This window comes from Staurois parvus, unplaced genomic scaffold (assembly GCF_062004578.1).
Source record: "Staurois parvus isolate SC_StPar_1 unplaced genomic scaffold, SC_StPar_1.0 ptg000195l, whole genome shotgun sequence".
Lineage (NCBI taxonomy): Eukaryota > Metazoa > Chordata > Amphibia > Anura > Ranidae > Staurois > Staurois parvus.
In genome coordinates, this window is record NW_028317991.1 from 3,643,931 (window position 1) to 3,669,092 (window position 25,162).

The following is a 25,162-nucleotide window of genomic DNA, read 5'->3' on the forward strand; positions in this document are numbered from 1 at the left end:
CTCCCACAGCACTACTCCCTGCACAGGCTATGTACAGCATATAGATGTATGTCACTGCTACTTTTTCAAAGTATTATCTGGGTTTGCAGAGACATTTGATGCACGCAAAGTGGATGTCTTACCTTCTTGGTGAGTCACTGGCCCGAAACTAGCATTCATCTGGTTTAGTGGGCAGTCCCAGGCTGCACGCTTGTTTTGGATAGTGAAGCGAGCCCAAGGATGATAGCCCTGGAACGTGCACCTTGAAAAACAAGTCAGTAGTGGCAGTTCCCATATGTCTCTATCAATTGGGTGGTGGATAGGGCAGCACCTTTCCCCAACACAAAGAGAGGATTTTGATGCTCCTGATCAAGAAGGATTGTTCACATAAAGGTATATTTAAAGCCAAACTGCAGCCAAAACGAAGACAATACAAATGAATAGCCCATTAAAAATGAAATAAAACCAGTTATCTTAATCATACAGTACAGGATACAGGCTGAACATTCACAGGCTGTTTAGCCTATGAATGTTCAGCCTGTAATTCCAAAATATAGAATTTACATGCAAGTCAAAATTCCTTTTTTGCTACAATATGCATCTTCAATCCAGAGATTTCCCTGCACCACCTTTTTCTGCCACTAGATGTCCTTTGATGGCCAGCACCATTAAGCCCACTTCCTCTGAGCCCAGGTTTTACTGGATCTACCCTCAGTCTGTGATTGTCTGTACAGAGATTAAACAAAGTGATGAACTCTCTCTCACTGTCACTCTGTTCTCTCCTCCTATCAGCTTTTTCCTTTTCCATTCCAGTTCTGCTGTACAGGGACTGCAATAGGCTGATACCAGATCGCAGTCAGGTCCTTACAGTGCTTAAAAAAAAAAAACAAATTAATGATGTATTGATGAATACAGAGCTGCATATATGTAGGTCTTTTGCATCTGCCTGGAGTTCAGGTTGAATACTGCCCCTTTATATAATGAGTTTGACCTATTATCTTGTCCAGCAAATATTGGTATTTCAAACTAACGTTGAATTCCTCTGTCCTGCAGATTCAGAACTTCAATAGTGAATTCTGGACAGGTTCACAGCTGGCTTGTTGGGAGAAAGCAGATGAGCCATGGACATACTTCCCGGACCTCTCCATCTATTTGCGTGACAAAGACAATTCCAGTCACTCCTTCCGCCTCACCATGAAGCCTCAGGTTGTCTTTCCATTTATTGCTTCTGTCATGTCAATATTTGCCGCTTAATGTACAGATGGGAGATGGCCATAAGTAGGCCTAATTTGTGACAAGGGGATGCAGGTTTGGCAGACTGGCCCATTTTAATTGTTCGTGGTGGGTCACATAGTTGCTCTCACATGGTTCAGCCATGGTGATGGTGGATCACATAGATACTGTCAAAAGGTTCAGCTATGGTGGTGGGTCACATAGGTGCTCTTTTGTGGTTCAGCCATGGTGATGGTGGGTCACATAGATACTGTCAAAAGGTTCAGCTATGGTGGTGGGTCACATAGGTGCTCTTTTGTGGTTCAGCCATGGTGATGGTGGGTCACATAGGTGCTCTCATATGGTTCAGCCATGGTGATGGTGGGTCACATAGGTGCTCTCATATGGTTCAACCATGGTGATGGTGGGTCACAAAGTTCCGCTCACATTGTTCAGCCATGGTGATGGTGGGTCACATAGGTACTGTCAAAAGGTTCAGCTATGGTGGGTCACATACTGTAGGTACTGAAAAAAGGTTCAGCTATGGTGGTGGCGGGTCACATAGGTGCTCTTACATGGTTCAGCCATGGTGATGGTGGGTCACAAAGTTATGCTCACATGGTTAAGCCATCGTTATGGTGGGTCACATAGGTACTGTGAAAAGGTTCAGCTATGGTGGTGGTGGGTCACATAGGTGCTCTTTCGTGGTTCACCATGGTGATAGTGGGTCACATAGGTGCTCTTACATGGTTCAGCCATGGTGATGGTGGGTCACATAGGTGCTCTCATATATATCAAACAGCCATGCAGCGCTAATACGTACAAAGATGCATGCAAATAGTCATTTGGTGCATTTAATAGCTAGTAAAGTGAACACCACTTAGTACTAAAAAAAGATCTTGGAAATTATCCCCTTTGATAACGTGCCATCGCACGAAATGCGTTAGGGAGGTGCCTTATACCCTGTGACGTCACACTGCATGGCCCCTGTGGACGGCCGGTGGCCATTTTGGAATTCCCTGCTACGAGCTGCTCACTACACATGTGAGTAAGATTTTCAGCTATTTGTATATTTTTCTGCTGGATAATAAAGTACTGCACTATCAGAATCTTCTATTGTCTTGGCTCGTTACTTCCGAGCCCCCCCTCCTTCAAGGCTTATTGGGATGATCTGGTGGCCACATCAGGATTGGTTAGACTCCCCCCGGTGGTGAGACGACTACACACCCTCTGATATCTGGTGTCCCTGAGGTTGTGATGTTTGCCCAGCTGATGCAGGCCAGATGACCACTCTGTGATCCAGTTCCAGTTTGCAGTAGCCAGATGACCAGGAGCTGGTTAACACTCAAATGCGCATTAAGATTGCGCTCTCTGGTTAGTGCAATCTACACTCATTTCTGTGGGAGGAATATGGTCACAGAAGTCACTTATTGTGTCACCTTGTTGTCCTGAAATTCTATATATTATGCACCGCAAGAACACTCTTGTTGAAAGATTTATATTCACCATCATTATTATTCCTGGACTTTAGATAATTTCCAAGATCTTTTTTTAGTACTAAGTGGTGTTCACTTTACTAGCTATTAAATGCACCAAATGACTATTTGCATGCATCTTTGTACGTATTAGCGCTGCATGGCTGTTTGATATATAATTCTTTTGAGGCTCCTGGTATTTGCCTTTCATGCTAGTCGCTCTCTGGTTGTTTATCCAGCACTCGTATTTATTCTGTTTCTAGGTGCTCTCATATGGTTCAGCCATGATAGTGGTGGGTCACATAATTGCTCTCACATGGGTGAGCCATGGTAGTGGTGGTTCACATAGTTGCTCTCACATGGTTCAGCTATGGTGGTGGTGGTTCACATAGTTGCTCTCACATGGTTCAGCAATGGTGGTGGTGGCTCACATAGGTGCTCTTGCATGGTTCAGCCATTGTAGTGGTAGGTCACATAGTTGCTCACACACGTTTCAGCCATGGTGATGGTGGGTCACATAGGTGCTCTTGCATGGTTCAGATATGGTGATAGTGGGTAACATATGTGCTCTCACATGACTCAGCCACGATGATGGTGGCTCACATAGTTACTTTCACATGGTTCAGCCATGGTAGTGGTGGGTCACATATGTGCTCTTACATGGTTCAGCCCAACTGTGGTTCTAGCAGAACATCCATCCCACCTCTGACAACTTTAAAACCACCAATGGGCATAAGGGCTCTGTGTGGTAGTTTTTCATTTATTCCTTCTCTCTCTAGATGTAAATATTTAGAAGTATGGCTTTAACCTATAGAAGTACTCATAAATGATATGTATATAGATCTGTGGCTGTCTATATCTGGATCCATCCATAATGGATGTCTCCTAGGGAATGCTTTAAAATGATCTGCTATTTGTGCTCTTTGATTCATATGGTTCCCAGCAATTGATAAGGCAGCCAACACATGTTCTACATCAGGCCAGGTTCTGGGTGAGCCGGATTTATGTCCATAAAGCACCAGTGTTTGCACTCGGAGAAGTAAACTGTCGTTTCGGCCTGTGATTTGCTGACAGCTCTACACAAAGCAAGAATGGTTTATTTTCCATGTTGCGAAATAGGTTCAGCCTGTCCAAACCTGCAGACAGTTAGAAACAAACACTTCTCAAAATAGCAGATCTAACGCTGCATAGAGAACACATTCAGTTCATTCTCATTTCCCAAAAAATAGTATATCCAAACCCCAAAAAACAAAAATTTTATATATGGCACCTTACTGGCCCTTAGATGTGATGGTTGCATTAGTTTTCTTTTTGTCATGCTTTTCGTCCTTTCACCTGGTGATTCTGCCAGAAACGTGCTTCCTGTCCTAGAGTGTCAGTGCTAACTCCCTGTACTGTATTTATAGAGGAGCTGTGTAGTTGACTTAGGTTAGGGCTACAGAACACCTCCCCCTTCCTCACCTGCATTGCATGGAGAGGAGGTGCTTTGTAGTTTGTAGAAGGTATTTAAGAAGGATGATAACGTTGTTTTAGAGATCGGTTCTGGGCACATGAAGATGCAAGGACACTGGATTTTCAACAGATGTGGCTAGTTTTTCTTTTCTGCAAATACAGAAAAACATCAAAGGACTGATAAGTTGCAATATATTGCATTTTGGTTCATGTGTTTAGATACATTTGAATTTTTGTTTGACCTGCTATTCTAGAAGTATGGAGCTGGCATTGATGGTTTGTTTTACTTCAGCTCTTGTTCAGTGCATTGGTACTATGCTATGTGGAGCCATGATTTCTGATCGGACTCCAAACGCACCTTTCACCAAACATGCAATGTAACAGTGCAATGCACTGCCAAAAAGATTTCAATCCATCTATGGCCATTCCCGCTTGTCAGAAGTTGTTCTCACGATACACTTGAATGGGAATGTTGCAAATCTTGTATCGATCAGCAGCTGCAGCCACCTGGGTGCAGCCCCTGATCAGTGTACACTGACAGTGGAGGCGTCCTGCTGAGCGGAGGCGTCCTGCTGAGCGGAGGCGTCCTGCTGAGCGGAGGCGTCCTGCTGGCTGAGCGGAGGCGTCCTGCTGGCTGAGCGGAGGCGTCCTGCTGGCTGAGCGGAGGCGTCCTGCTGGCTGAGCGGAGGCGTCCTGCTGGCTGAGCGGAGGCGTCCTGCTGGCTGAGCGGAGGCGTCCTGCTGGCTGAGCGGAGGCGTCCTGCTGGCTGAGCGGAGGCGTCCTGCTGGCTGAGCGGAGGCGTCCTGCTGGCTGAGCGGAGGCGTCCTGCTGGCTGAGCGGAGGCGTCCTGCTGGCTGAGCGGAGGCGTCCTGCTGGCTGAGCGGAGGCGTCCTGCTGGCTGAGCGGAGGCGTCCTGCTGGCTGAGCGGAGGCGTCCTGCTGGCTGAGCGGAGGCGTCCTGCTGGCTGAGCGGCGGCGTCCTGCTGGCTGAGCGGCGGCGTCCTGCTGGCTGAGCGGCGGCGTCCTGCTGGCTGAGCGGAGGCGTCCTGCTGGCTGAGCGGAGGCGTCCTGCTGGCTGAGCGGAGGCGTCCTGCTGGCTGAGCGGAGGCGTCCTGCTGGCTGAGCGGAGGCGTCCTGCTGGCTGAGCGGAGGCGTCCTGCTGGCTGAGCGGAGGCGTCCTGCTGGCTGAGCGGAGGCGTCCTGCTGGCTGTGCGGAGGCGTCCTGCTGGCTGAGCGGCGGCGTCCTGCTGGCTGAGCGGCGGCGTCCTGCTGGCTGAGCGGCGGCGTCCTGCTGGCTGAGCGGAGGCGTCCTGCTGGCTGAGCGGAGGCGTCCTGCTGGCTGAGCGGAGGCGTCCTGCTGGCTGAGCGGAGGCGTCCTGCTGGCTGAGCGGAGGCGTCCTGCTGGCTGAGCGGAGGCGTCCTGCTGGCTGAGCGGAGGCGTCCTGCTGGCTGAGCGGAGGCGTCCTGCTGGCTGAGCGGAGGCGTCCTGCTGGCTGAGCGGCGGCGTCTTGCTGAGCGGAGGCGTCCTGCTGTCAGAATACAATAGCACACTTTTGCATCTGTTTTTTTTGTTACTCAGAGTCACAATCCTGCGCAATGTCCTTTTTGTCTCTTTCGGTCATTTGACCACGTTGACCTAAGCGGCACCAACAATTTGCCCTCTTAGAAGTTCAGTAAGCTCTGACATGACTCCGTATTACTAGCAGCGCATGCAGTGAATGATGAAAGTGAGGCTTCCCACCTGTTAGCTAGGTGTCTCATCACACAGTGGAAGCAAAAGAATGTTATAACACTTCCACTTTCAATGCCAAGCCTGTCACACCTGCAAATCAGGTAGTGTTTCCATATTTTTGTCCAACCCCTGTATATTCGTGAGAAATAGTAAAACAAAGCGCATATGCTGTTTTTCTGTAATATCCTGTCTGTATATTTCTGTACACATGCACTGTTGTAATGATGTTCTTATTTTCCATAGTTGTATATCCAGTCCGTGATGACCTTCCGTACGGACATGCATTGTTACCGCTTCGGCATCTCGCCATCCTCCAACGCGCTGGTTATCGGGGCCACCGTCATGGAAGGTTTCTACGTCATTTTCGACAGAGCACAGAAGCGGGTCGGTTTTGCGGTCAGCAGCTGTGCAGGTGGGTGAAGCTGAACCAAGAGTTCCTGATATGAAATGAGAGAAAATCCTGCCGATGGGTCACAGACAGAAATAAAAACACAGTAATGTCAGTTCTGCTCCACTTTCCAAAAACTGAACTGTTATCACTGAAACTTTTTTTTTTTTTTTTTTTCATTTAAATAAAACTTTTTTTATTAACTGTCAGAGAATATCAAACACAACAACATATGGCTCTCTGCATTGCTTGCATACTTCCTTTAGGGGTTGGATCACTCCACAACTTCTGTGTTCCAGGTGGTAGCTTTGCTTATGCATTTACATGCTTTTCGTGCATTTTTTGTGTTTTTTTTTTTTTTTGTATTATGAAGCTTGAAAAATGTTTATCTTAACCACTTACCCTCCAGATGATTTACCCCCATTCCAGAAAACGCTGCGTTATTTTAACTGACAATTGCGCAGTCATGCAACGCTGCACCCAAATAAAATTTTGTCTTTTTTTTCCCCCACAAATAGAGCTTTTTTTTGCTGGTATTTGATCACCTCTGCGGTTTTTTTTTTTTTTGTGCTATAAACAAAAGACTGACAATTTAAAAAAAAAAAACACAATTTTTTTTAATTTTTGCTATAAAATATGTAAAAAAAAAAATTTTTTAAATCAAATTTCGGCAGAAATTTACGCCAAAATGTATTCTGCTCCATGTCTTTGCTAAAAAAAAAAAAATCCCAATATGTGTAACTTAATTGGTTCATGTGTAAGTTATAGCGTTTACAAATGGCGGTATACTCAAATTTTTATTTTTTAATACTAGTAATGGCGGCGATCAGGGACTTATAGCGGGACTGCGGCGGGCATTCTGACACTGGGGGGGAACTGACTAACTGCCACTGACATCCCAATGACACTAATACAGAGATCAGTGCTAATAAAAACTATGTACTATGGACACTGGGCAGGAAGTGCTCTTTAACATAATGTGCTGTGCAGGGGCAGACTGACAATTCATGGGGCCCCTGGGCAATAGGGGATCATGGGGCCCCTGTGTCCTTGCCCAAACTCAAAAAAGCCTATGAAAAAGGTACCAGGGGCATCTCATGGGGCCCCCAACTGACCCTGGGCCCTCGGGCAGTGCCCGAGTTTCCAAATGGTCAGTTCGCCCCTGGTGCTGTGTGTGTTTTACTTGGGAAGCATGTTACTGCTGGCAGGAGAGAGACCTGTGTTGTTTACACGCAGATCTCTCCTCTGTCAGTGTTACTCAATGATCGCCGGGTGCCGGCGGGGAATCTCTGGCCAGGACTCGGTGATCGACATCTGTAGCCGCCAATGGCTGTGTGGGTAGGGCAGCGCACACACACCTCCTACCTGGAAATGCAAATCTTGTGTATATATACGTGATTTTGCACAGCCTGCCGCCCTGTAGCAGTATTTCTGCTACAGAGTGGCAGCGAAGCTGTTAAAGTGTTACTAAAACCACAACAGTGCAATCAGTCTGTATATGCAGTAAAGCATGCTTGTTATACTCACTGTGGAATCTAAGAGTTTAATTCTCTGCATTGTGTAAACATGCGGTTTGATCCAGACTTCTCTGATCCTCCCCTTCATCCAGTGTCCCCCTCTTATCTTCTGATAAGACATACGGTGTGGAGACATGCACAGTTTGGTGTGTATTGCTAGAGAGGTTTTTTTTTTTTTTTTTTTCCTTGGGAGAGTGCAAGTGATCAGCCCAGAGCCAATCATGACTGTCCAGACCGACGTCAGGGGTTCTGCGTCCTCCTAGAGCAGAATGAAAACTCCTCCTACAAGCTTTAACCAGTGTTCTGCTGAACACTGCTAGAAGTCGCAAGACGGCTATATACTGCTGATGAGAAAAGGTATTTAGCAGTTTAAATTTACTAAAATAATTACATTTTCATGTTGTGTGTACTGTGGGAGACCGGATATAGTGAATGCAGGGTCTGGGGAGACCAAATATAGTGAATGCAGGGTCTGGGGAGACCAGATATAGTGAATGCAGGGTCCGGGGAGACCGGATATAGTGAATGCGGGGTCCGGGGAGACCAGATATAGTGAATGCAGGGTCCAGGGAGACCGGATATAGTGAATGCAGGGTCCGGGGAGACCGGATATAGTGAATGCAGGGTCCGGGGAGAGCAGATATAGTGAATGCGGGGTCCAGGGAGACCGGATATAGTGAATGCGGGGTCCGGGGAGACCGGATATAGTGAATGCGGGGTCCGGGGAGACCGGATATAGTGAATGCGGGGTCCGGGGAGACCGGATATAGTGAATGCGGGGTCCGGGGAGACCGGATATAGTGAATGCGGGGTCCGGGGAGACCGGATATAGTGAATGCAGGGTCCGGGGAGACCAGATATAGTGAATGCAGGGTCCGGGGAGACCGGATATAATGAATGCGGGGTCCGGGGAGACCGGATATAGTGAATGCGGGGTCCGGGGAAACCGGATATAGTGAATGCAGGGTACAGGGAGACCGGATATAGTGAATGCGGGGTCCGGGGAAACCGGATATAGTGAATGCAGGGCCCCGGGGTTTAATAGCACTTTAAACATTTATATGATTTTGATATGGTATATTATTTGATTTTTTTTTGCTTTTACTTGCTGTTTTTTTTTTTTACACGGATGACAGTCTTTAAAAAAACGACTTTACTCTGTAGTATTCGGATATATGAGCGGAGTGTTTCCCAGGTCCTCCCAGCAGAGCAGAAATGGAAATCTTTAATCGTTCTGTTTACCTGCTGGCGAGGTGTCTGTTTATATTGGCGCTGTTTTTTCAAAATGCTCCATAATGTGTCCTTGTAGCAGCCAAATCTCGTATTACAAAAACCTCATTACATCGGATTTTTATTCTGGAGGAGGAAACTTTGCCAACAAGTTAAGTAAGACTTATTGGATTTCATTTGAAGTGTTGACTCAATGGATAGCTGCACCTATACGCGGGTTTGGGGCAATTAGACAGGCAAACAGAATGTTCAACCAAATGAAACAGAAGATTGTGCCTGGGGCGGTATAAATTCTGGATTATTAAATACCAGCCGGTGACGTCCTCCGCCCTTATGGAGTGAAAATCGACTCCTCCATTCCCCTGGAACCTGCTGGCACCCACTAATGTGTATTCTATATGAGGAAGTCTGGAAGGTTCTTCATGATTTCCGGGTATTAGTGAATCTGTGCACTGCTCTTGTGAAATCTGCATGGCTGTGCTGCATTCTCAGATTCCACCAGCAGGGGGCAGAAGTAAAATCTGTTGCAACAGCTCTAAGGCTGGCCATACACTGTATACAATTTTCTGTCCAATTTCTGCCTAATTTCCTTCAACTATGTAGTGCAAGGGCCTGCCTGATTGGACACAATTGAAAGTGTTGTTTAGGTTTGACCTCATATTATATGGTTTTTGGTAAATCTAAAGCAAAATTCTCAAGAAATGTGTATAATGTATGGCCAGCGTAAGTGCAGATTCACACTAGGGACTGCATGTGACTCGCGCTGCAGTTCCTGTGAGATTCACACGATGCGATTTTGGATGCGTTTCAGAATGCACTGATACGCATGTCAAGGGAGATAACATGGCTTTCTATGGGGGTCAATCACTAATATGCGTTCAAAAGCAATGCGTTTTCTGAAAGGGTCCTGTGCATGTTTGGCGCAGTGTGGGGCGTTTTTCAGCTCCGTAGACTTGAATGGACTTAGCAGTATAAACGCATAGGTGTTTGAATGTAATGCAATGCAATTTCAGTGCAAGATACACCCATGTTACCAAACTAACCAGAACAGAAATCACAAAATCTCTGCAGAATCGCACTGCAGCTGCTCTTCACTTGGAAATGCATAGAAACTTCACCAAATAGTTTGTGCAGTGTCATTTCAGCCCAATCATTGAGCTGAAATCACACCGCACCAAAAATGGTGCATGAATTACTTTTGGAAACGCACTGCAACCAAATCACATGATACTTTTGTACCATGCAATTCGGTGTGGGCAAATACACTGCGTTTGCGACCTGCGTTTCGGGTGTCAATAACTTGGCACTGACACCTGCTGCAGATAGCAAGGGCAGCACGATTTGAATGCAGTGCCAGAAACCAGCACAGAACTCCAGTTTCCCGCACTGGATTATAGTATGAACGGGCCCTCAGCTCTGGTTCACAATGCTGCAACTTCTGGTGCGATCAGCTATGAGGAAAGATTAGAGGAACTGAATTTATTCTCTCTTGAGAAGAGGAGATTAAGGGGGGATATGATCAACATGTATAATACATAAGGGGGGGGGGGATATGATCTCCATGTATAATACATAAGGGGGGATATGATCTCCATGTATAATACATAAGGGGGGATATGATCTTCATGTATAATACATAAGGGGGGGGGGGATATGATCTCCATGTATAATACATAAGGGGGGATATGATCTCCATGTATAATACATAAGGGGGGATATGATCTTCATGTATAATACATAAGGGGGGGGGGATATGATCTCCATGTATAATACATAAGGGGGGATATGATCTCCATGTATAATACATAAGGGGGGTATGATCTCCATGTATAATACATAAGGGGGGATGTGATCTCCATGTATAATACATAAGGGGGATATGATCACCATGTATAATACATAAGGGTGGATATGATCACCATGTATAATACATAAGGGGGGATATGATCACCATGTATAATACATAAGGGGGGATATGATCTCCATGTATAATACATAAGGGGGATATGATCTCCATGTATAATACATAAGGGGGGATATGATCTCCATGTATAATACATAAGGGGGATATGATCTCCATGTATAATACATAAGGGGGGATATGATCTCCATGTATAATACATAAGGGGGGATATGATCTCCATGTATAATACATAAGGGGGGATATGATCACCATGTATAATACATAAGGGGGATATGATCTCCATGTATAATACATAAGGGGGGATATGATCTCCATGTATAATACATAAGGGGGGGGATATGATCTCCATGTATAATACATAAGGGGGGATATGATCACCATGTATAATACATAAGGGGCGATATGATCACCATGTATAATACATAAGGGGGGATATGATCTCCATGTATAATACATAAGGGGGGGATATGATCGCAATGTATAATACATAAGGGGGATATGATCACCATGTATAATACATAAGGGGGGATATGATCTCCATGTATAATACATAAGGGGGGATATGATCTCCATGTATAATACATAAGGGGGGATATGATCACCATGTATAATACATAAGGGGGGATATGATCTCCATGTATAATACATAAGAGGGGGGATATGATCTCCATGTATAATACATAAGGGGGGGGATATGATCTCCATGTATAATACATAAGGGGGGATATGATCACCATGTATAATACATAAGGGGGGATATGATCTCCATGTATAATACATAAGGGGGGGGATATGATCTCCATGTATAATACATAAGGGGGGATATGATCACCATGTATAATACATAAGGGGCGATATGATCACCATGTATAATACATAAGGGGGGATATGATCTCCATGTATAATACATAAGGGGGGGATATGATCGCAATGTATAATACATAAGGGGGATATGATCACCATGTATAATACATAAGGGGGGGATATGATCTCCATGTATAATACATAAGGGGGGATATGATCTCCATGTATAATACATAAGGGGGGGATATGATCTCCATGTATAATACATCAGTGGTTCATATAGTGAACTCAGTGTAGAGCTTTTCACCCTGAGGTCATCACAGAGGACAAGGGGGCACTCTTTACATCTGGAGGAAAAGAGATTTAATCTCCAAACACGGAAAGGTTTCTTCACAGTAAGAGCTGTGAAAATGTGGAATAGACTCCCTCAAGAGTTGGTTCTGGCCAGCTCAGTGGATTGCTTTAAATAAGTCCTGGATTCTTTCTTGGATACACAGAATATAACTGGATACTAACATTTATAGGTAAAGTTGATCCAGAGAATATCCGATTGCTTCTCTGGGGATTCTGGGGATCAGGAAGGAATTTTTTTCCCCTGCAGGAGCAAATTGGGTCATGCTTTGCTGGGGTTTTTTTGCCTTCCTCTGGATCAACTGTGGGTGTAGGATTATAACTTTTTTTTTTTTCTATGGTTGAACTGGATGGACTTTTGTCTTTTTTCAGCCTGACTAAATATGTAACTATGTGACTAGCTGCGACCTGCCCCACAAAGTCGCAAGACAAGTAAAAACACATTCATTTCAATGGGTGCTGTCTTAATTGCTTTGACTCAAGTTGCAGTGATAGAAAAAAATTGTTCCTGCACTAGATTTTTTGCATCTTTGGTGCGACATGACTGCTATAGACTGCAATGTTAAAATCACAAAACTCGCAAGTCTTTCTTATGTTTGCAACTCTGGATGTGACATACATAATTATTTTGGCTGAAAAAAGACAAAAGTCCATCCAGTTCAACCAATAAAATAAAAAAAAAAAAAGTTATAATCCTATACCCACAGTTGATCCAGAGGAAGGCAAAAAACCCAGCAAAGCATGATCCAATTGCTCCTGCAGGGGAAAAAATTCCTTCCTGATCCCCCGAGAGGAAATCAGATATTCCCTGGATCAACTTTAGATTTCAGAGGGTTTTTTTTTTTTTTTTAGGTCAGTAGCAAAACATCAAAGGCTCACGAAAGTTTCATGGAGGTTGCATTGAAGTCGCATCAAGTTGCAATGCAAATATTGTTAGACGAAAGGTCGCCGCTGTATCCTTTTCTAGCCGGTGTGGGATTCAATAATCATTTACCTATCCACGTTGGGTTTTTTTGGATGCGTTTTTGTGGGATGTTTTTGCACATGGACTTTGTCGCATTTATGATTTTTTAGTCACATTTTATTTATTTCTTCATTGTGTTGTATTTTACGTTGCACAGTAATACATTCATTTGGTTTCACTGTGCGTTTGTATCACCATTTTCTATTTTATACTAGTTGCACTCTACTTATATTTGCCACATTTATTTATGGTATTTATATGGTCACTTATTAGTCGTTTTATGTCACATGGCCTTTTGATGCATACTATGTTATGATCCTTTAGTCCAGGGCTTGAAATTTCCACTCGCCTGCTCGCCAATGGCGAGTGGAAATTATGGTGGGGGCGAATGTGTCCCCCAGGGCCAACTTCTTGAGCAGACTCAGAGCTCAGGCCGGATCTGTCAATGGCACTAGGAGCTGTCAGACTGCTCAATAGCTGAGCGCAGTGAAAGCAAAGCAAGGAGTGTGTGCTGTGCTCTCTGCCTCCCCCTAGAGTGCAGTACCCGGATCTGTGAGTGAGCAACGAAGTACTGCAACTTTTTATGGGGGGGGGGGGGTGTACATGTGTGTATGCATGTACAATTGTACTTGTGTTTGTGTGTATGTACATGTGTGTGTGCATGCATGTACGTGTGTCTGTGTATGTATGTACATATGTCTGTGTATGTATGTACATGTGTCTGTGTGTGTGTGTATTTCTGTGTATGTGCATGTATCTGTGTGTATGTATGTCTGTACGTGCCTGTGTGTGTATACATGTGTCTGTATGTGTGTACGTGTATCTCTGTGCGTTTGTGTACATGTTTGTGTGTATGTACATGTCTGCGTGTGTACATGTTTCTGTGTGTGTATGTACATGCCTGCGTGTGTGCACGTTTCTCTGTGTATGTACATGTCTGCGTGTGTGTACATGTTTCTGTGTGTGTATGTATGTATGTACGTGTGTGTGTGTGTGTACATGTTTCTGTGTATGTGTGTACATGTTTCTGTGTGTGTGTGTGTGTGTACAGGTATCTCTGTTTGTGTTTGTTGGTGACGAGTAACTCTAAGGCCTGGCTAGTAGCTGAGGACTTGAAATTGTAAGCCCTGCTTTAGTCGCATGGTCACAATTTCTGGTCTCATGGTGCGTTGTTATTGTCATTCTTCTGTGATAAGTGGTTTGTCCACTTTTAATATTTAAGCACTTACTTTTGTATTTTTCACATTTTGCTCCATTTTCTCATCAGTTGTATTTATTTAATTTATGTTATGACGGACTCCTATGTCCCACTTTTACTGTGATTTAATTAATAATTTTATGTTTCCCTGATCATTTCTGTGCCTTTTCACCATGGTCACGGTTTATTGTCTGTTAAACCTTTTTGGTCCTCATTTTGGACCTTTATTATTTCACCTTTCCCTTCACTCCCATATTCCTTCCATTTACTGATTATGTTATGGTGTATTATCTATTGTCTTCTCATCTCATTATTTGTCTTGGAATGTCTGTGGAATTATTGTGATTAGCGCAACATCAATTTTCTGTTTGTTGTTTTTTGCTAGTGGTATAGCCAGGTGTTTGCTGCTGTCTCAATAGTCCCATCTTTTCTAGTAGCGGCACGAAAAGTTTTTGACATATTTGGTCCCAGAGTCGCAATGCGAAGTCACACGAATTTGGGGTCACAGCAGTGTAAACCAAGCCTTAGTCATGTTAAAGTAGAACTAAACTCCTGTCAATCAATACTGACTATTTTTAATCCTTATGTTGCTAGCATTCCTAAATTGATCGGAAGGAATATTAGATTTAGGTTGTAAACTTTTTTCTCTTTTTTTACATTTCTTTAGTTGCTTCCTGAATCCTTACCTAGGCCAAAATGATGTCACGTTGCAGGAGTCTTCATGGACATTTTTTTTCTTTTATCTGGAGGAGGGGCTTTCTTTGCCAAGCACACCCTCCTCCCTGCATGCCTAAGCTTAGGGCAGATAGATTCCAGGAAGTAAATGCTACATTTGCCCTTACTCAAGATGGCCATGGCTACTGATGCTAGGGGGGTGTTTTTCAAAGTTCTTTCTCAACCAATTATAGTATGGAGACATGGATGGATGGGGGAATTTGCTTTGAATATTTATAATTAATTAAATCGTTTTCAGTTTGTGTTGCTCAGATACATTTTGAGTCCCGCTTTTCTTTTGTACATTGAATGCTGTTCTATACAATCTTAGGCCTGGTTAACACCTGTGCATTTTGCAGTGCGTTGTTGGATTTGCAGAAACTCCCTACAGTCCCTTTTACATGATTTCCTATGGGTCACGTTCACATCTGCATTCTCAACTGGTAGGTTTTTTGGAAAGGGTCAGGGATTTTTTTTCTGCCTGCAGCAGGTTGCGTTTTTGGTTCAGTAGACTTCAATGGACACGCAAAAACAAATAAAAATGCATGCGTTTGTGGTATGTTTTTATGCATGATGACAGACACCTCCCCATAGCTTTATTAAAACATCTCAAAAACGCATTAAACTGCAACCTGCATAGGTGTGACCAGGGGCGGACTGACCATTTGAAAACTCGGGCACCGCCCGAGGGCCTGGGATCAGTAGGGGGCCCCCATGAGATGCCCGTGGTACCTTTTTTCATAGGCTGTTTTGAGTTTGGGCAAGGACACGGGCCCCATGAGTTGTCAGTCCGCCCCTGGGTGTGACCCTAACCTATAGAACCTCTTGCATAGGATCTTACCCCCTTGGCGCCGGCACCTCCCGGTCCTTTAAGGGTTTCAGGAGGCAGGGTGGGGTTTTAGGGTCCTGTGACCGCTGTGATTCGCTGTCACGGTGGTCACATGATCGGGAAAGGTCCCAATCGAAAAAGGAGATCGGGACCTTTCTGTGAGTACCGTGAGTTTGTGATGGGAGCACGCTCTCAGCACATATGTTTTTCTTATTTGCACTCAAATGTGCAGCCACTCGGCGTCAAGGCCAGGAGGCCGTACATTTGCGTGTGGCCGGCGCAAAGAGGTTAAGTGGAAATTGCCTCATTTTTAATCTTGTTCTTTTTTGCAGATGTGAATGGCGTAAAGGTCTCGGAGATCGCCGGTCCATTCAGCACCGCGGACATGTCCAGTAACTGCATCTCCAGCAACCCGTTCCGAGAGCCCGTCATGTGGATGATATCGTACGCGCTCATGACTTTTTGCGGCATTATCCTGCTGGTGCTGGTGGTCTTGCTGCTTATTCCCCAAAGACGGGACAATCTCCCCGAGGCGGTCAACGATGAGTCTTCGCTAGTGCGCCATCGGTGGAAATAGCCAAGAGGACTCTGTATACCAAAATGGAGCTTTTGGCCAGCAGACTTGGTGTACTCTCACCCAGTAATATTGTTGTTTTTATTTTTTTGCTGCTGGGAATGTCGCAATCACAACCAAAGCTGTCCACAGCAAGTGGCATTTGTAACTTATTACTTTTCACGTTCCGGGCAGATTTCAAAGCGCACACCAGAGCGAAGTCTCACTACTGTACTGATCATTTTCTAACCGGATGCACTCTGGACTTTGGTGATTGAAACAATTATGCCTTTTTTGATATTTTATGGAAGCCATAGTCATGACCACTAAAGCCATAATGGTGGCATCCTTGCTACTCTTAAAGTGAACCTCAACTTAGGAGACCTCGTAAATTTTACAAAGATTATGAAAAGTAAGATTCTCAAGGCACCCAGGCACACATCCAACGTTCCTTGAGCCCCTTCTAAATGGTTCTCCAACCCCCAAAACACACACCAGCCTTTGAGGTATGGGATAAGCCAGAATGTCCAACCACAATGATCTGAGCAGCCTATAGCCAAAACCAGGTGTTGGTGCTTACGGGTCAGGGAGAATACCTTGCATAAAGCAGAAGTCTACCCAAAACTTTTGTTTTACCCCTGCAAGGCTTATATTTCTGTCTCTGTCTTCTTTTGGGTAGACTTACTCTCACCTAGGGGTCTATGTATAAAGCATTTATTAGGTTAATTTCACAAGCATTCACCTAGCCCTCAGGAATTTGCCTGTATTTTGCCGAATACATTAATTTCCTATAATCGTCAGCGCCAACTAGTGGCCATAATCTGCACATTTTCCTAAAATGCCTTAATCTGATAAAAATCACAATATGGCCACTAGGTGGAGCCGATGATCATAGGCAATTAATGGATTAAGCAACAAAAAACCTTTTGAACAAAGAGACTATAGGTCAGTAGTATATAGGTAGTGAACAAAGCCAACAAAAGAGAAAATTTACCATAAAATGCTAAGCGTATTGTACAAATGATAAGATATAAACCTTTCTTACACCTAACTCACCAAAACCAAGTGAGTAATCTGAGTATTTCTTAACCACCTAACCAAATATTCCCAAAAATAGATAATACATAAATAAATTAACAATAGTCCCAATAAAGTCCAAATCAAAAGTCCACCAAAACCAAATATGTCCAGTATGAAGGATTCCAAATCCTATTTCAATCCTCGTGATACCTCGAAAAAAGAATACTCCTATAGTGCATCATCTTCTAAATAACAAATATCAGTATAAAGTGCAATGAATGAATACGTGCACAAAATCAAAACCACTACAACTGTGATTTCTTGTGAATCATGCGAAAGAAAGAGGAAAAAAAATAAAAAATATATATATATTATCCAAAAATTAAATAAGAATCATTTATTTATTTCAGGTATTTTATTTCATGTACTTATATAGCGCCGTCAATTTACGCAGCGCTTTACATATATATTGTACATTCACATCAGTCATTAACCCTCAAGGGGTGTACAATCTAAGGTCCCTAACTCACATTCATACATACACATACTAGGGACAATTTAGACAGGAGCCAATTAACCTACGAGCATGTGTTTGGAGTGTTGGAGGAAACCGGAGTACCCGGAGGAAACCCACGCAGTCACAGGGAGAACATGCACACTCCAGGCAGGTGGTGCTGCGGCTGGGATTCGAGCCAACGACCCTAGTACTGCCAGGCGGAAGTACTAACCATTTAGCCACTGTGCTGCCCATTAAATCATCAACTAAAGTACATGTGAACCAAATCCTATGTTAAAACACTTCAATACATATGGCGAACACTCCGCAACCACTTCAATTCATTTAGTGAGCACTCCGTGACCACTCCAAATAGTGATATTAAATACCATTACCCTCTGGTAGTATTCGTAAGCTTAGCTCGATATTCCTGGTTACAAGAATTACTTCCAAGGTTTCCTTCACTTCAAGAGCCCATCCTCCATATTCCTCATAAAGCAAAGGAGACTCCTATAATAGATATTCCAAGTATAGGGATAATTTAATAAATATCAGCAGTCAACATGGCCGCGGCAGCACTTCCATTATACAAATGGTAGTGCACATATCCATGAAATTAACCCAGGTATAATTCACACCTCTACTACAGAGAACATTTCTGTTTTTACAAAGGAGGTCCACATAAGAAGCTCAACGCGGTTGAAAACACGTTCTTCCTCAGGAGCCCATGTGAACACATATGATATCCAAGAATGTGGGTCAATGCATTAAAAAGAATGTTGATTTTGTTTGGACATTGTTTTTAATGCATTGACCCATGTTCTTGGATATCATACGTATTCACATTGACTCCTGAAGAAGAAAGTGTTTTCAAATTGTGTCGAGCTTCTTAACGGGGACCTTCTATGTAAAGACAGGAATGTTCTCTGTAGTACAGGTGTGAATTATACCTGGATATATTGCATGGATATGGTCAACTATGTCCTCTTTACATTTTGTTCAATACACTTGATATATTTTCTCTTTTGTTGGCTTCTTCCTTTATCCAAAATGTGTTAAGCAAGGTATGGCCAGAATTTGTGAGGGTTTGTGACAGTTGTCCAACAAATCTTTCATACATAGACCCCTTAGTGTTTTGCTATATGATTCCATCAGTAACAAAGACGGCAAGGTAACTGCAATTTTAGTAGTGTGTGGAAGGGTTAGAACCTTTGAGTGTCCTAACTGCCATTTCCAGTGGCGTTGGGGTTAATCACAATGAAGTCAGGTTAAATCTCTCCAATGGAAAATGCCTTTTAAATTTGACAGAAGTCCTATCTCTTGCTTATCCATATGTTTCAAGTGGACTTCTAGCTGATCAAATGCTGAATTATAGAAAGTCTTTGTTTTCACTGGATCTTTGGCAGGGCTGGAGCAGCTGTTAGGGGTTTCCAGAAATGCTGGAAGTGTTCTTGGGTACCTATACAAGGCTGTTTGTTCTGTTACTCCTGTTGCACCTTAGAACAGGTGTACCTTAAATTTTGTAGATTATTAATCTCTTTGCACTTAATCTTCGGAAACCCACTTGATGTCTTTTCTTCTTTTCATTCCAGATGATGTTCTTTATAAAACCATTAATACTCACACAGAGATTTTTAGACCTCAGCTCATTAACTTACAATGCAGAACAAGGGTTGTTGGAAGCCTAACCGTTGTTGCCATAGATGCTTACCAGGCTAATCATTGTTTGAAATCCATTGCAGGTGTTGCCATAGATGCTTACCAGGCTAAGTCGAGATCTAGGGCAGCTCTTATCCTAGCACTGGTAAATTAAGTTGGGGTACAGACCAGGGGCAGACTGACAACTCATAGGGCCCCTGGGCAATAGGGGATCATGGGGCCCGTGTCCTTGCCCAAACTCAAAAAAAGCCTATGAAACAGGTACCAGGGGCATCTCATGGGGCCCCCTTCTGACCCCGGGCCCTCGGGCAGTGCCCGAGTTTCCAAATGGTCAGTCCGCCCCTGGTACAGACCTCACACAGCCTCCCGTGGAAGATAAGGAGCTGAGAGCTGTCAACCCTTGAATAGGGCTACCTGTGTATAGGTGGCAAGGGTTTAACTATTTGCAGAAGAACCTCATTTAAAGTTGTGCTGTAGACTCTAAATAATTCCTTTCCAGCTGGGGTATATCTGAAATCTGGTGAAAGCCATCCCTTGACAGTAGGGATGCACCGAAATTTCAGTGGCCAAAACGTTTCGGACGAAAAACACCCTTTTCTGCTGTCAGCCGAAATGAAATAAAAGCACCGATACAGGTGCCAAAAAAAACCCACCCCTCGCCGCCGCCTGTCCACCACCGGCCACCGCTCGGTAGTTCAGTCGTACCTGAGAAACCATCGATCTGGGCATAGAGAAGGAGAGAAGGAAAGTTGGCCGCCACACATCTCTATGTCCTTGGAGGACATAAAGAGGGCCAGTCACTAATTCTTTCTATCACAAGGGATGCATGCATTGCTTGTGATAAGAATAAAAGTGATTAAAATTTTTTTTAAAACGAACCGTTCAAAAAAAACATTAAATAAAGGTTTTTTTTTTAAAAGTTTAAAGTGACCCCATCCCCCCGTGCTTGCACATAGTGGTGAACGCATATGTAGGCCAGGCCCACATATGTAAATGGTGTTCAAAGCACACATATGAGGTGTCGCCACGAACATCGGAACAGGAGCAATAATTGTTGCACTAGACCTTCTCTGTAACTTTACACTGCTAACCTGTAGAAGATTTTAAAGCATCACCCATGGAGATTTTTAAATAATGCAGTTTCATGCCATTCCACGACATGCACAATTTTAAAGCAAGACATGTTGGGTATCTAATTACTCGCCATAACATCCTCTTACATATTTTCCAAAACAATTGGGGTATATATTTTTTTTTTAATCAAAGTGTATTTTTTCCAAAAAATATATATTCATTTTTAAAAACTTCGGTTTTCAAAAGTGCATTTTGAATTTTCAGTTTCAGCACCAGATTTTTCATTTCGGTGCACCACTACTTGACAGACCCATGGTTCAGTTTTCAGAATTTTTGTGCTTATCAATACTGATGTCATTGAGATGTCCACTCACAAGGCTTAAAGGGGGCTTCATAAAAGGGGTATCATAAAAACCATTATCAAGGGACAAGTTGCAAACCTGCAACGTTTGTAGGACCTTTTCCCAGTTTGGAATATCAACTAATTGTTTTAATCCTAGGAATTGTGTGATGATCTCTGCAAAATTATTTGTTAGTCTTCACCTATATGGACCTTACAGGTAACGCAATACCACATTTCTTATTTGATGATCTTTATTTCCATTGGATAATTCTCACCTTTAAATTGAGGGCCCAATTCTCAACATAAGCAGCAGTCAATGCCAAAATCATTAATATGAGTTTTCTGTTTAGGTTGGTGCAATGTATTAAGTGCAGTTACCCCAACGACCATTTATTGCAGCCGTTTTTGAATAGACAGGTGAAAAATGAGTGGTGGTTGCTGGTTTCATTGAATGTCAATGGTTCTTATTAAAGTAAAATTGACACAGGCAGGCTATAAATTGAGATCAATACTTACCTGTGTGGTAGGTGGGGAGTCAAAACATTTTCTTTAAGATTCCCAGAAACCTCTGCTATCTGACACCTTGGGTGGGCCAGAAAGCATGTCCAACACGTACTTTAGTCCTACCAGCTTCTGTAAACAGGGAAAGTATTCTAGTTGCCACACACTATACAAGGCCATTCATGATAGTAGCCTCAGCCAGCTCCATCTGAGCCAGCTTGTTTCGTCCTGCCCCCAGAGCTTAGTCATGGAACTAGATGTCCCAAGTGGCACTTTCACTTGGGACTTCTACCTTCATGACTAAGCTCCAGGGGGGCGGGGTGAAATGCGTTGGTGCTCAGATGGAGCTGGCCGAGGCTGCCATCAGTTGACAATGAATGACCTTGTATGGTGTGTGGCAAATCCCTGCTTACATATTCATACAGAATCAGGACAGACTCTCTCTTCCTGCACCCTTAGCAGGACCCACCAAATACAATTGCAGCAGCCTGTGTTGAGACGCAAAGCTTTTTCGCCTACCAGCTTATGTGTCATAAATGTGTCCCAGCAGTGGCACTGGTATCTCTCAAAGAAAAAGATTTGGCTCTATGGGGTCTATTTATAATTCATTGGATGAACGTCATACACATTCGTGCTAGCTGTACAAATTTTCTCTTTATGTTTTGAAGTGGATTAATTATTCTAATCTTCGGATCCATCTAGTGGCCAAAATTTGGTATTTATTCTCACTGAGGTATTTCAGAAAACTACTGTATTTTGACCTCTAGATGGGGCTGATGGTAATAGGAATTCATCTATTACAGAAAATACAGGGAAATTTGTTCAGCCAGCACAAATGTGACATTTGTCCTATTATTATTATTTTTTTTATTAATTAATGCACTTCTTCGTATTAGAGCATGTGTCCCTCCCCCATGCACACTGTTTTCTCCTGCTGACGTAACGGGAGGAACCACAGTGGGGCACATATAGATTACAGCATCTTGAGAATCTCTAGAAGAAAAGCAAAATTTGATTTGCCACCCCCTGGGCAGGTATGTATTGATCATCTTCTTTTCTAGCCTGTCCATGGTCTCTTTTCTTTTGCCAAAGTGGCGAGAACACTTTATGTTCCGTTTTAACGGACAATAGGCAGCTGTGTAGCAGTTATATAAAATCGGGTTTCAAAATTGTGCAACATCCAATGCATATAGGGCCTGCTGATCCAATAAAAGTTGAAAGTGAATTAGCGGCTCTTTGTTCAGGTATGTACTTTAATTGGATTACATTCCAATGGCTAAATGGTTAATTGCATAACGTAAGGTGGTGCAAAAATAATGGGTATTCCGCTTTGTCAATAAAAAGAATGTCCAATGAGAGTGTATATGTCACAATGTCTTGCGATTTACACTCCTCTACCTACATGCTCAATAAATTGTCATCGCGATAAAGCCATTGACAAAGGAAGCTGTAAGACTGAAAAGTTAGGCCTCCTGCCTGGCTGTGCAAATCGCAAGATATATATTCATATACAATATTCAAATGTGTAAATCAGCCATTTTTAACCAGGGTTCTGTAGAACTCTAGGGTTCCTCCAGAGGTTGCGAGGGGTTCCTTGAGCTGTTGTTGATTGACCTCCCAACTGATGGTGCCTGCATGGTTCCTGGAACAATGTCGCTTGGCAAACAAAGCAACATTTTATCTTTTTAGCAGGCTGTAGGGGTGGCATTCTGATCACCACTGTAAGAGTTGCACTTTTTCTACTGGCCACCACTGTAAGAGTTGCACTTTTTCTACTGGCCACCACTGTAGGGGGAATTTGTGCTATTGACCCTGATGAATTGGTTGTAATAAGGATTCCCCAAGACCTGAAATGTATTTTATTTTGGGGATTCCTCTGGGGCAAAAAGGTTGAGAAAGACTGGTATAAATAACGCTTGACTTGGATTTTCAACTTTTGGGATTCTAAAGTTACAATACAGCTGCTAAAATTGGGGAGAACATTTCATAACAGTAGGGCTGTAAGATCTAAGATTAGTAAAGTTCTGAGAACAGGACCCCATTGCATTCATTCCATCTTGATTTCTGGTAGGATGGATGCATCAAAGATTCTACCAAACAAGGCTGTCCACTGTCAGTAAATTCATGGACCGTTTGTAAAATCCGTCCGTAATGGACATATGTAAATATCATGGCTTTTACAAATTGTTCTTGAATTTCATGATGGTTGGCAACCCAGCAACCAAACCAGTGGTGATCTGGGTTATCTCCTTGTACAAGCAGGTCTTTGAATTTTTTTTTTGCTGAATTTATTGAATTTTTCATACTCTCAGCCACTGTAGCACTTACAGAACAAATGTAGTTTAGTATTGAATATAATGCTGCAAAAGAGGAAATCGCCATCATACTTGGTTCCTCCAGTTATGGATGTTTGGTGTATTTCAGCAATGTCTTGTTTGACACTAGTTCTTGCTTTACTAGCGTTGGTACTGTTTATGAGCTTTAGTAGTAGGATTAGAAGGTTAGGACATGGGGAAGCTAGCACTTGTCCTGTCAGATGACTCAGTCTAGTGTGTGCATTTGGGCACCAGGTTCATATACTCGCAATACTTCATGTGTGACTGTATCATGATTCTCAGTTGAGAACGTACCTGTACAAGTGGCCAGTGTACTCTAGGATACATTCTACTGCTTTCTATTAACAGAAGGTTCATGTTGTTTATGCTCACAGTTTGAGAGTCAATAAAACATTTAAATTCGTATTGGTTCGCAAACCGACTTAGGACATCCAACAGGTTTCAGAGACTCAAAAGACCTCTTTCTTCAAGACTTACATGTAGGGGGTAGTCATAAGGACTCAAGTCATATCACCAAGAGTTAATTATTTTTTCTATATGGTATAGCCAGAGTCAAAAATTGTCATATACCATACAGCAAAGCATTCTCTGTGATTGTGCAGTGAATGGTGGAAACCCTGCTCTTCCAACCAGCCACCATAACATACGAGTGAGGATTGGCTTCAGCCTACGTCTTCACCAAAAAAAGCCTCACCCCTGATGCATTTCACCCTGCCCATTGAGGCTTAGTCATAGGGTGGGACGAAATGTGTCTGAAAACATGGTTTCTTAGTGGAGACTTGTAGGCTGAAGCCGATCCTCACTGACATTCTATGGTGGCTGGTCAGGAGAGAGGTGTTTCCTCTATTCACTACACATATCTCTCTGGATAGAAATACTGACAGCTTGCATCCCTTTATTCCTGTGGATCATGGGAGCAAAATCCTCGGCTTTCAGCGGCGTTCCAAGCTTAGTTTAAGCTGTCTGTGATTGGTCCATTTTTGAATGCTTGTGACTAACCATTACTTTTAAGCCCTGAAGAAAGAAGGTCCTAGAGCCCTTGAAATGTGTATGTTGTCTTTTAGGCTGTTTTGGTGCTCCCATTAGTTTTTTGTTCATGTGCATCTTTAAATTGGATCCTGGCTTCCTCTGTAATATCCTATTTTTGTCAAGAGTGGCTTCACTAGAGCCATTGTGTGTTATGTTCTGACCGATCTTTTGATAATGCCAATTTGCTCATCATTTCTACTTTTAGGTATCTTACCACAACTGTGACAGGCCCTCTTCATCAAGTAAAACTGTCTGGTAAGGTGCTGTATGAACCCATGTGACAATGCCTACCCTAATGGCCAGCTCAAAAAACCTCTTTTTTTGGTTTTGTATAGAATGTTGAAAGTTTAGATCCTAGATTTGCTTTCCAGGTTGTCACTAGA

General features: G+C 43.2%; 1 protein-coding gene across 1 annotated transcript in view; it reads left to right on the plus strand.

The window, feature by feature from the left end:
• Positions 1-16,667, plus strand: part of BACE2 (beta-secretase 2) — an 87,394-nt gene extending 70,727 nt beyond the window's left edge. The window contains exons 7-9 of the mRNA XM_089677897.1: positions 1,033-1,185; positions 6,093-6,261; positions 16,101-16,667. Of these exons, the coding sequence (XP_089534023.1) occupies positions 1,033-1,185; positions 6,093-6,261; positions 16,101-16,345 (567 nt within the window). The 3' untranslated portion in view covers positions 16,346-16,667. The remainder of the gene's footprint in view (positions 1-1,032; positions 1,186-6,092; positions 6,262-16,100) is intronic.
• The last annotated feature ends 8,495 nt before the right edge of the window (positions 16,668-25,162 follow it).